General features: G+C 44.9%; 1 protein-coding gene across 1 annotated transcript; it reads left to right on the forward strand.

The window, feature by feature from the left end:
- The first annotated feature begins 124 nt into the window (after positions 1 to 124).
- Positions 125 to 8540, forward strand: ywhag2 (3-monooxygenase/tryptophan 5-monooxygenase activation protein, gamma polypeptide 2). Its single transcript, XM_061827630.1, has 2 exons — positions 125 to 556; positions 5342 to 8540. Exons 1-2 carry the CDS (start codon positions 470 to 472, stop codon positions 5996 to 5998), a joined length of 744 nt encoding a protein of 247 aa, XP_061683614.1. The 5' UTR covers positions 125 to 469; the 3' UTR covers positions 5999 to 8540.
- Positions 8541 to 12213: the final 3673 nt, after the last annotated feature.

The raw sequence follows: 12213 nt of genomic DNA on the forward strand, positions 1-12213 counted from the left end.
ATTACATCATTGGTAGACGCCCGCTTTTCTGATGCTGGGGGGTGACGCAACCCAGAGAGAGAGGGAGAGAGAGAGCGAGAGAGAGGGAGAGAGAGAGGGAGAGAGAGAGAGAGAGAGAGGAGAGAGAGAGAAAGGAGCATTGCAGTTGCAGCGTTCACTTGTCGGATTTTCACCGCATTGCGAATTGAACTGAGGGGAAAGAAAAGATACAAAAAAAAAAATCTAAATCTTCTTCAAGAAAATAATAATTGAAAAAAACAAAAGAAAAGAAGAGAAAGACATCTCCAGGCGAGCGGCGCCGCGCCTCGACAGCCCCCCCCCCCTCCCTTGGCCATAAAAAGGAGCAGCACCTAAAAATAAAATAAAACTATTAATTAAAAAGAGAGAGAGAGAGAGAGAGAGAGAGAGAGAGAACCCCCTCCCGTAATTAGGCAAAGTGGTGGGAGCGCAAGTGTCCATTCGCCCGAAGATGGTCGACCGCGAGCAGCTGGTGCAGAAAGCCAGGCTGGCCGAGCAGGCGGAGAGGTATGACGACATGGCGGCCGCCATGAAATCGGTGAGTGCCTATAAGTGACGGGGTGGTCGGGAGATTTTTTTCCCCCCTTTTCTTTTGTTGTACTTTTATTTTAGAGAGGGCCGCTGCTGACAATGACGTCAACGCCACTCCCTTCGCGCGCGGTCCTATATTTGATTGATTATGATTTGTGTGTGTGGTTTTCATCTCGTCTTGGGCGGTGCCACGCGAGCAAACCTGCATCAACACCGCTGTCTGTCTGTTGACATTTTCTTTTTTTTTTTTGCTTTATTATAACTACTTTATTAAAGCATGGGGTTCCAAGCCACCCCCCCCCCCATGATGACTTCATGGGGGGCATTTGAGGTTGCTGCTGCCCCCACCTCCCTCCTCCTCCTTTTGTTTTAGAATATAATAATGCAGATGGGGGGGGAGTGTATTTAGATAAGGAGCGATTATGCAAATAAAAGTAATAGATGGAGTGGGTTGTGGGTGGGGTGGATTTTTCATTTTTTTTTTGCTCTCTCCCTCCACGCACACGTAGGAGGCGGCGGCAGCAGCAGCAGAAGAAGAAGGAGGCTTCTGGAATATTCTTTTGTCATACTGCAGTGCAACCGATATGATATGATAAGATCACGTCGCTTCATGCCGGCTTAAACTGCTGTGTCACGTTAGCCACAGTGAAAAATCACAAAAGTCGCGACATTTGAACGCAACTACGCTAAAATGAGGGCCTTGAAAATGTGCAGTCATAATTTAAAGATGATATCGTCGATGCAGTGTGTGTGTCCCGTCAAAAGGGACTCCTTCGTCATTGTTGCCAGGGGTTACGGGCACACACACACACACACATTACTGATTGTCGTAAAAGTCATTAAATAAGACACTGGAGAATCTAAGCCATAAAATGGGCCATAAAATCATTTTAACTCACTTTGCAAGTCACTAAATGAAACAAATGGAAGAAAAAGTTTTGCATTACTGAGATCCAAAAAAAAAAAAAAAAAGGACCCTTTTAATTAAGTCCGCCCATCCATTTTCTTTGCCGCTTATCCTAATGAGGGTCGCGGGGAGCGCTGGAGCCTATCCCAGCGGTCAACGGGAGAAAAGCCAGCCAGGCACGGGGAGAACATGCAAACTCCACACAGGCGGGTCCGGGATTGAACCCGGGACCTCAGAACTGTGAGGCCAACGGTTTGCAGCGGATCCACCGTCCCGCGCCTTTGAATTATGTCCCGTTAAGTCAGATTTTAGTGAGCCGCTTGACGTGATTGGATAATGGACAGAACCATTAAATACAACACTTAAGTCTATTAATATCTTTATTAAATAGTATATATATATACACTATTTAAGACATAAAATAACATAATATGGGATGAAATAAGACATTTTTAGGTCATTAAGTAATTGGACCAAGGCACGTCTCAAAATCAGTAACAAGACCATTATAAGACATTTTAAGTCATAAAGCAAAGCACGTTACCAATATGAGTTACAAAATAATGAATTGGAATAGTTGAAGTCGAGAAATAAAGCGCTGGAATATTTTAGGTTATATTATCAGTAAAAAATAGAGTAAAACAGATCATTTAAAAAAAGAGGGAAAAAAAACATTTTTAAGTCATATTTGACATCACATTATTTTGTGGCATACAATATGATATTGGCTCATTGAAGCCATAAAATTAATATAATAAGTGACGGAACCATTTTAAATCCCAACATAAGGCACTCGATCAATTAAAGTCAAAATAAGGCATTATTTTAATTTCAAATCACAAGACGCTGGACCAATTGAAATATTAAAACAAGACACGACCATTTTTTGAACAACAATGCAAACATTTTAAGTTATAGAGTAACAATTTTATGTCATAGAATATGGAAGATGCTGTCCAGTAATGGGTTTAAAAAAAAGACAAATGAAAAGTCTAAATTTAAAATTATACAAATGATTTTTTTTTCCAGTTTTTTTAAAAAAAAGTTGATAACTTTGCAGCCATTTAAATTAAAATGACGTCACTGTGTGGTTAAAAAAAAAAATGATGCTAATTTTAGCCTTGGCTAAGGTCAGGTTGTGTGCACGAAAGGTTTTCACTTACAGTGCAGCTGCCGCAGTGCTCGTGGCAAGATTTCAATCATTTGCAGACGGCCCCCTCCCGACCTCCCCGACTTCCTACCAAACATCTTCGACTTCACTTTAGTGCAAATTTAGACGGCGCCGCTTGCTAAATGTGAGCGCGTCATGATGTTTTGGTGAAGCAGCATGTGGTTTTCCCTCCCGACGGTTGTACGTTTATGATCGCGAGGCGGATCACCGTTTTGGGACGACTGCGCCGCGCAATTTTTCTCTTTTGCGGCACGGCATTTAGCTGGCGCTAGCGCTAGGCGTAAAAATGCTGCATGACAGATACACGAAAATGGCTACATGACAGGTGAAGATACAAATGATCATAGTTCATAAATATAAGCTGAGTTAAGGCGACAGGAAATCTCTGTTGTCATGGAAATGTGGTGTCACTTGCGTGAGATAATGGATTCATGGTTGGGGTAAAGGGTTAGAGTTCAGTTTCGGGTCAGGGGACTTGATTTTGGTTAGGATTAGTGTTGAGTTTCCAGTCCAGGGATCGTGGTCGGTTCAAGATCTGGGGGTTACGCTTCTGGTCGTTGGTTGGGGTTAGCGTCGGTATCGTGGTTGGCTCTGGTAGTTTTTAGGGGGTGGGTTTGGGGTTCAGGGGTAAGGGTTGGGAAAGAGATTGGGTCGGGCGAAATGCTTTGGAGTTAATGTTGGTCTTCTGGTTAAGGGATGGTATTTGGATAAATGTTGAGGATTGGGGTCAGCGGATCTTGGATAAGTAAAGGGTTTTGGTTGACAGGGGTGAAGGATTAAGATTTGGGGCGGTAGAAAGTCCATTGGTTAGCGTATGTGGGCGGGGTTTAGAGGTCAGAATTATGGTTGGGGTTGTGGTTTAGGAATGGTCGTTGGGTGAGGGATGAACGATAACATCGAATATGAGCAATCAAATCAGATAAATATAATTCGTTCTGAACATTTTCCATTTTGGGTTGACTTAGCCCCCTCCCACCCAATTCGAGGGGTCCTGCAAAGAGAAACTACTCCCGGCGAATTTGTCCAATTGCTATTCAATTTAAACTGCGTCTACTCAGCGCCGCATGTGGTGAAATTCGATGACGCAGCGTAAAACCCGAAACTCCACAAACTCACAAGCTGCGAGCGTGACCAACCCTTTTTGTTGCTTATTTTCCATGCGCACTTACAATGGTATCTTCCTCATCACGAATATCCTAATAATTCTTTGCCTGAAATGATGAACGCCAGATCCTTTCAAAATGTATTCATAGTAATAAACGGTTGATTAATCCATAAACAATGTTTTGGAGCAAAAAGGAACTTATATTTTTATGGCTTACAGTGCTCGTGGGATGAGTTTTTTTGTTTGAATAAGATCTTCTTCTTCTTTTCCTTTCGGCTTGTCCCGTTAGCACCTGGTATTCCCTGAGATCATTCGGCTGTTCTCAACTTTCACTGTTTTGAGGTTACCCCACGACCCGCCAAAGACCAAGTGCAAGTTCCTGAGTGAACCCGCCAGCAGTTCTCAAAACGGTTTTCAAAGCCCTGCTGTCCTCGGACTCTGTTCCCCCAAAACGTTTCAAAGACCAACAGGTGCACGTTTTTCCCTTCGGGAACCTGTCCAAACGTCTTCGGGAACACGGGCAGTTCTCGGGGACTGTTATTTTAGTCAACACGGGTCAAATTTAAACAAACGTTGTCGTCAAGAAAGTATTTAAATAGCCTGGCTGAGACTATTCCGCCTCCTTCCAGGTCGTTTCATTCTCAGGGCATTAAATCGATTGGAGCTGAACTTGGAAGTCTCATCCGAGCGGGCTTCGTCACGTCATTCTCGAAGGCTCCGTAGACCAGAACTATTGCCCGAGTGTTTGCGTGGAAACCCAACTAACTGATCCTCTAATTTAGAGGCACGCCCAATACCACGAATGGTAACCATCTTTTCGGGATGCAAAATGACATCAAACCTCCCTGGATGTCACAGATGGAGCGATTTTGACCTGAAAACTACATGAACAGTTCCTTGTACTGTGGAGGGTGTGTAGATATTTGGAGAGGCTGAGTCGCCTCCATTCACTGACTCTAGACGGGGCTTTGCTTGCGTTGATTTTGGTGACAGTCTCACTATTTCATCCACAGGTACAAATGAAATATAATATAAGTGTTCAACTGTATTTTGATGGCTTGGAGGCGGCGCAGCAACTGTCTTGGTCTCGATCGCTTAAGACCTGGAACATTTTTTTGGGGCACGCGGGAAAGGTTCAGGCTGTTTTTTTTTTTATGGTTTAATAACTGTGATAAAGTACAATTTATTGGATGTGCAGCATCAAACGCCTGCAGAGCGTCCCAGTACAGCGTCCAACTGCTCAATGCACGGGGCCGAGTCGCCAACTGTGAGGTTTTTGTACGGGTGTGTTTTGGTCTGGTCCAGTTAAGCGCATTTAGCGATACCGAGCAACAACCGGAGCCCGACCGTTAGCCGCTCGTGAAAACTAGAAGACGAATCTCGCACACTGCACGAGCGTTCAGTTGGGTTTGCCAGAATTGCCGGGTGTGCGGCGGGCTTCAGTCAACTAGAAGAGTCCAGTGGCCGATTTATACGGTCCTTAATTACAAGAGTCTCAAAGGGCTTCAGAAACCCAAAGTTCACAGAGATTGACTCGACAGACTCCGAGTGAGTCAACCCGATAACGGCGCAGTAAATCAGAGTTCTCCTGGTGTTTTTTCCCTCCAAGGTAACAGAGCTGAACGAGGCTCTGTCCAACGAGGAACGCAACCTGCTGTCGGTGGCCTACAAGAACGTGGTGGGGGCCCGGCGCTCGTCGTGGCGCGTCATCTCCAGCATCGAGCAGAAGACGTCGGCCGACGGCAACGAGAAGAAGATCGAGATGGTGCGCGCCTACCGCGAGAAGATCGAGAAGGAGCTGGAAGCCGTGTGTCAGGACGTCCTCAACCTTCTGGACCACTTCCTGATCAAGAACTGTGGCGACACGCAGCACGAGAGCAAAGTCTTCTACCTGAAGATGAAGGGCGACTACTACCGCTACCTGGCCGAGGTGGCCACGGGCGAGAAGCGCGCCGCCGTGGTGGAGTCGTCCGAGAAGGCCTACAACGAGGCGCACGAGATCAGCAAGGAGCACATGCAGCCCACCCACCCCATCCGGCTGGGCCTGGCTCTCAACTACTCGGTCTTCTACTACGAGATCCAGAACGCGCCGGAGCAGGCCTGCCACCTGGCCAAGACGGCCTTCGACGACGCCATCGCCGAGCTGGATACCCTCAACGAGGACTCGTACAAAGACTCCACGCTCATCATGCAGCTGCTGCGCGACAACTTGACTCTGTGGACGAGCGACCAGCAGGACGACGAAGGCGGGGAGGGCAACAACTAAAACCCCCGACGAGGAGAAGACGACGGAAAAGAATCGTGGCAGGAAGAAAATTAAAACAAAAAAAAAATAAAAAATGCCGGTGGACTTTGGCAGCCGCTTTTTGCCGATCTTGCTCACGCAGCAGCCGTTGTTTATTTTTCCATGTGCGTTTCCAGAAAAGAACAGAGAGGCGAGCGCTAGTTTAAAATCGACCTTTTCACCATGACGTACTTCCGGGTGTCATAAGCGCGTAAAACCAACGTGGCGGCGTCCGACCAAGGCCGAGCCGTTGCGAAAACGGGGCGGATCGATGGACTTTAGCCTTCGTCGTGAATGTGCGAAGTGTCAGTCGAAAAGACGACGCGACGGGAGGTTGGACGGAGACAGAACGGCCGCCGTAATTTCGCATTTCCACAAATCAAAAAGACAAAAATGGAAATTTAGACATCACCAAGTGACTGACGAAAATTCACTTCCTGGTCCTGGCACTAACGGGATTGATGTTCTCTTTTGAAATTGTTAGCGCGTCGGCTACATGCAGGCTAGCCATTGTTTTTAACCAAGTTAGCTAAAAAAACCAAAAAACCTCCAACCACGCATTTCATACCCAAGTGTGGGAAAACGACTTTCACAAATTCAGATGGTGGCGGTTTGGTTCCCGGTCTGCCCCTTAGCAATCGGCTACTCCACCTCTATCCAGACGGTCTTGCCACCATTTTTCTGGCATTCACTCGATTTATCCTCATCACCGACACGTTGCGCCGGATAGATTTTTATTTGACGTGATAAATCCCAGAAAACTTTTTTGGACAGATTTGGCGGCGCAACGCCAAACAAGTTTTTGTCACCGTTTTCATTTCAGGTCAACGACGCTCACTTTCTTTCTGCCACCCGGAAGTACTCTGGTGGCGATTGCTTACAAGCATTATGAAAAGGTCTATAAATGTATGAAGTTGAATCGAGAATGAAGAGAGGAATTTATAGTTGATTTCCTTTGCGCCAAAACACAACGCAGCCAATCGGAGCCCGTCGTCGGGTAGAAACGGCGACGTTGCACTCCGAATTGGTCTGTCCAGATATGCTGCTTACATATTTACGTTTTGTTATTCTATGTATCACTTGTGCACCATGACACTGCTTGGTTCCACTAAACGGCCCGTGGAGAGTTATGACAATTGGCCTAAATTTGCAATAAAAATAAATAAATTGTTCCAGGACATAGTCTCAACCCAGCTAGTGTGACGAACCAAAAGTGTTACAGTTGAGGAATTATGTGTAACAAATTAATAACAATAAGGAAAAAAGGAAGTAATTTTCCTAACAACAGTGAAAATAAATACATAAAATACGCTGGACACCTCAAGGAAGTAGTCACAACCCAGACATTTCATTCATTTGCCCGACGAGACTGTCAAATTCCAGGAAATAGTTTTCACATATGAAGAGTTACAAATCTCATGAATAAAAAGCATCTCAGCCCCATCTCTTCAAAAAAATAATAAAGGAATCATTTACCAGTCTGCTCCAATCAATCCCAACTTGGATGTTTTACAAACGTGTTGCTAGGACACCGATTATCTCCAGAAAATAGTCAAGCACCGAGAAATAAGCGTAACCCCATATAGCTTGCAGACGTAGGCCAATTCCAGGAAATAGTCATAGGATGAAAAAGTAAAAAGGGCCAATCAATAAACTAGCCCAAAATTGTCATAAACTATTAACAGTATTGCTTTAAAAAAAAAAAAAACTCCTAAAATAGCACATGCTATTCTACTTCCTTTCACATTAATTCTTTTCACAGGAAAAAAAGATAAAAACATTAAAAAAAAATGGAATAACAAAGCAGCTTTGTGGTTTATTTTATGAAATGCACTTGCCTACTACTACTACTACTATTACTAGTACTACTACTACTAATAAACTGTTTCTTCAGTGTACAATGATGATGATCATGCTGACAAAGAATTATTATTATGATAATATTCAATATTGTGCATGCTGGTGATGTATTTCTATACGGTAGCTTGACTTGATTCACTTACTGTATACTGTGGGTGTTAAGTATTTATATGACTGAAAAAAAAAAGCATCCTTATGTCTAATTTATTTGTTTTTTTTAAATAATTATTTTCTCTACTGTAAAAAAAAAAAAAATTGTACTGGCTGTTGCTTTAGTGACATGCGATATATGTATTTAATTTGTTAAAAAAATGGGGAAAAAAAGGAAAAAAAAATAATGCTTGAACATCACCAGTGCTCACTCTCGATGTCGCCAGCTGGTGTTTGTCACATGGATGAAAAAAAACAGTATTTAATAATTTTCATTATTTATGGATTATTTCTGCAATTTGCCAAATGTGTTTGGACCACATTGTTGGAATGGATTTTTTTTGATACCTTCTCTCTCTCTCTCTCTCTCTCTCTCTCTCTGTCTCTCCAGCTGTTTTCCCGAGTGATGACGACAAAAAATATCTTGAATGTGAGTCATGATGTAGCAGTTGCACAAGAAACAAAAATATTAGCTATGATGATCTTAGGAGTAATAATTAAAGAAAAACTATGAAGGCTGAATGATCAAGGAACCATTTGTAGTGTGTTGTTGTACGTTTGCATTTTATTTCATAAATGTGTTCCTTTAATTTGCTTCGAGCGTTGGCCTCACAGTTCTGAGGACCGGGGTTCGAATCCCGGTCCCGCCTGTGTGGCGCTTGCATGTTCGTGGGTTTCCTCCCACATCCCCGAAACATGCAACATTAATTGGACACTCTAAATTGCCCGTAGGTGTGATTGTGAGTGCGACTGTTGCCTGTCTTTGTGTGCCCTTGCGATTGGCCGGCGACCAGTTTCAGGGTGGACCCCGCCTACTGCCCGATGACGGCTGGGATTGGCGCCAGCACTCCCACGACCCTAAATATGCCCCCAAATATTTCCACGTTATCAATCACACGTTTTTACAAATCTACGGATGATAAATGCCTTTAAAAAAAATGGTAATTATTTCTAAAAGCTTATTCTTCCATATCAATATTATTTGGGATGGAGGCGGAGTCTAAGAGTGGTGTGAAATGATGTCATGGTGACTCCACACTATTTTGGGAGCGGCCCGCATTTATTTTGAGTGTTCGACGTCGATGCCTTGACGTCTTTTATCGGGCCACAAATAGCCTCCAGTGGCTTTATTTAGCATATTTTACATTGCACTACACTACAGAGGGGGTACGGTCTTTGTTGATTGACTCCCACCATCTTTCGGGGTCTTCTCTCAATTTTCAGTTTTTGAAAGTTTAATTTTGGGATTGTCCATCCAGCCATTTTCTACAGGCTTTTCCGGGTCAGGGCGTGGGGGAAATTAGCTTCAACGGGGATACCCAGACTTCCCTTCCAGCTCTTCCGGGGGGGGGGGGGGGGGGGGGGGGATCCCGAGGCGTTCCCAAGGCAGCCGAGAGACATTGTCTCTGCAGCGTGTCCTGGGTCATTCTCGGGGTCTCTTTCTGGTGGGACGTGCCCGGAACATCTCACCAGGGAGGCGTCCAGGAGGCATCCGGATCAGATCCCCCAGCCACCTCATCTGGCTCAATGCGGAGGAGCAGCGCCTCGACACTGAGCCCCTCCCTGATGACCGAGCTTCTCCCCCGTTCTCTAAGGGAGAGTCCGGACACCCTGCGGAGGAAACTCATTTCGGCCGCTTGTATTTGGGATCTTGTGGTTTTGGTCACAACATTTTGGGATTGGATATATTTGAAACAGCACTTAAGATCAAACTCAATGATGCAAAAGAAGACACAAGAGGACATAGTTAAATTATTAGTTTTGCATTCAGAAAAGTACGGCGTCATTTTCGTGTTGGCGTCGACCTTTTGAAAATGTCTTTTTCATTTCTTCACAGTGTTTGAAAGTTCTCTATTGACACCCAATTTTAAATTTGGAGTTTTCCCGCTGGAAGACTAGTTAACATTGTTTTTTGTTAGAAATTCCCCCAAAATCCCCTGCTGTTAGCATTGTTCTGAGCATTGTCCTCCTTCTTCTTGATTTGTTTTCACAGGTCAAAATCATATTTTCCGATTTAAGCGGAATATCAACAGCCGTTTCAGAAAATCCTCACCTCGTCTTGATTTGTTTGAACTGTTTGAAAGGTCACGATAGCAAGAAAGTGACTTCTTTTTGTCATTAATTTGTTTTCACAATTTGCAAGGACCTAAAGAACCAAAGTGGAACAGCGACCACTGTTGATTAAATTCACACAAAAATCTATCTGAAGTGAAGAAACTTAAAACATTAAGCTTATTTGTCAAATATTTATCGTCAATTCATTCCAAAGCAAAGATTTATTTTCTTTTTTTAAAATGGAGGCATTCTGTCCTGTACAAGACGCATGACATGGAGGGGACTGACCGACAATGGTTACAGTCCTTTAGCCGATTGGGACACAGAACAAGATACAGGTTTTTCCCCTTAGCGAATCAGGATATAGAACACAACGGGCATTCATATGCTGCAAAAATGTAAAAAAGCCTGCGACAGTGTAAAAAAAATTACACGCATACACAAATCAGTGGAATGGTGAAGCCGCGTAAAGTGAACCACGTTGTCGCGAGGGAATACTGCACATCAAAAAGCTCGACAGGGTCATCTAACAGTGGTTTGAAAAGCAAACGGTGCGTTTGCGGGCGGCATGTTTTTCGAAGATTCACAACGATCGCTGAGCTGAGGCGTCGCCCCCCCCCCCCCCATCCGACAACCACCTTCCCCCTCGCTCTCTCCTTACCTTCTTTCTCACCGTGGCCTCACTTGCAGCGCTGAACCTTCGCACCAGATGAAATTCTGCACTCGGAGCGCTCCCGACTCACCAGCCAATCGCCGAGAGGCCGGGCAGACGCGGGGAGCCAATCGGCCGGCTGTTGCTAGGGCTATAAAAAGTACCCCCCGACTGCTCCTGCCGCTGCACTGAGCTGACACCTCTTGCATCCTGTAACGAAAGGAGATAGAAAAAAAAAAAAAATGGAAGCAGACGTTTAGGCTTTAGGCTTCGGCACAAGGCTCCGTTTTCACTCTCTAGTGCGCCATTTTGCTGACATATCAGGCACCGACGCGTTCGATTTCCAAATTTAGCCTTGATCATCCTTTTTGCATCCGTGGTTCAGATTTCAGAATCAGAATCAGCATTAATGGCCAAGTATGGAACAACACACAAGGAATTTGTCTCTGGCAGTCGACGCCACGCCGGTGCGACATTTCGAGAAAACTCATTGAGAGAGAACTCCAGAAAGAGTCAAAAATGACCCAAAATAAATCAAAATTTTCAAGCGTGACATCTGGAGACTTTTTTTTTTTTCTGCCATGGAGGTACACAGTACTGATTTGATGGCCTCGTGGCAGTCCATGCTTCCCCTGGTAGCCCCCTGGAAAGTCCATCCTCTGCTAAGCCTTTTTTAGGATGGAGTTGACGTTAGTCTCCCACTTCAGGTCCTGTGAGACTGTAATTCCCGGGAACTTAAAAGGTCTCGAAGTTTGACACAGTGCCGTTAGACGGTGTGAGGGTCAGCTGTGGTGAAGGATGCACCCGGAAGTCAACAATTATCTTTACAGTCTTTAGTGTGTTCAGTTCCAGGTTGTGTCGATCACGGCAAAGCGCCACCTTGTCCACTTCCTGTCGATACGCGAACTCATCGCCATCTTTGATGAGCCCTGAAGACCGTGGTGTGATATGCAAACTTCAGGAATCTGACATCCGGGTGTATTGACGTACAGTTGTTTGGTGTTGAGGGAGAAGTGCAGCGGGGAGAGTACACTACCTTGGGGTGCTCCGATGCCGATGGTGCGTATGAATGACAATTTATATAATAGAACATCGAATAGAAAGCAATTTATCGTGTTTATACATCATGATCGAGACAGGACAGCTTCTCCTGTATCGGAAAAGCAAGGTAAGGACCTCCAGCGCCACCTGCTGTGTTCTGCCCGTCAGGAAGTTGTAGATCTACTGGTAGGTGGTGGGTGAGACGCTAAGCTGGAGAATCTTGGGAGGAGAGGAGTTTGGCCATGATGGTGTTGAAAACTGAGCTGAAGTCCACCAACAGGATTCTCGCACTGGTTCCCACGCTGTCGAGGTGTTCAAGGATCAAGTGGAGACCCATCATACACAGAACTGTTCGATCGGTCAACAAACTACAGTGGGCCCAGGCAGGGACCTTCGATGCTCTCGAGGTGGTCCAGCGCAAGGCGACAGGCCTGTAGTC

This window comes from Syngnathoides biaculeatus, chromosome 8 (assembly GCF_019802595.1).
Source record: "Syngnathoides biaculeatus isolate LvHL_M chromosome 8, ASM1980259v1, whole genome shotgun sequence".
Lineage (NCBI taxonomy): Eukaryota > Metazoa > Chordata > Actinopteri > Syngnathiformes > Syngnathidae > Syngnathoides > Syngnathoides biaculeatus.

Excerpts from the sequence above, each read along its gene's own strand:
- ywhag2 (XM_061827630.1), top strand. The coding sequence starts at position 470 with ATGGTCGACCGCGAGCAGCTGGTGCAGAAAGCCAGGCTGGCCGAGCAG. Across the intron at positions 557-5,341 it reads TGGCGGCCGCCATGAAATCG|GTAACAGAGCTGAACGAGGC; the intron begins GTGAGTGCCTAT and ends TTTCCCTCCAAG.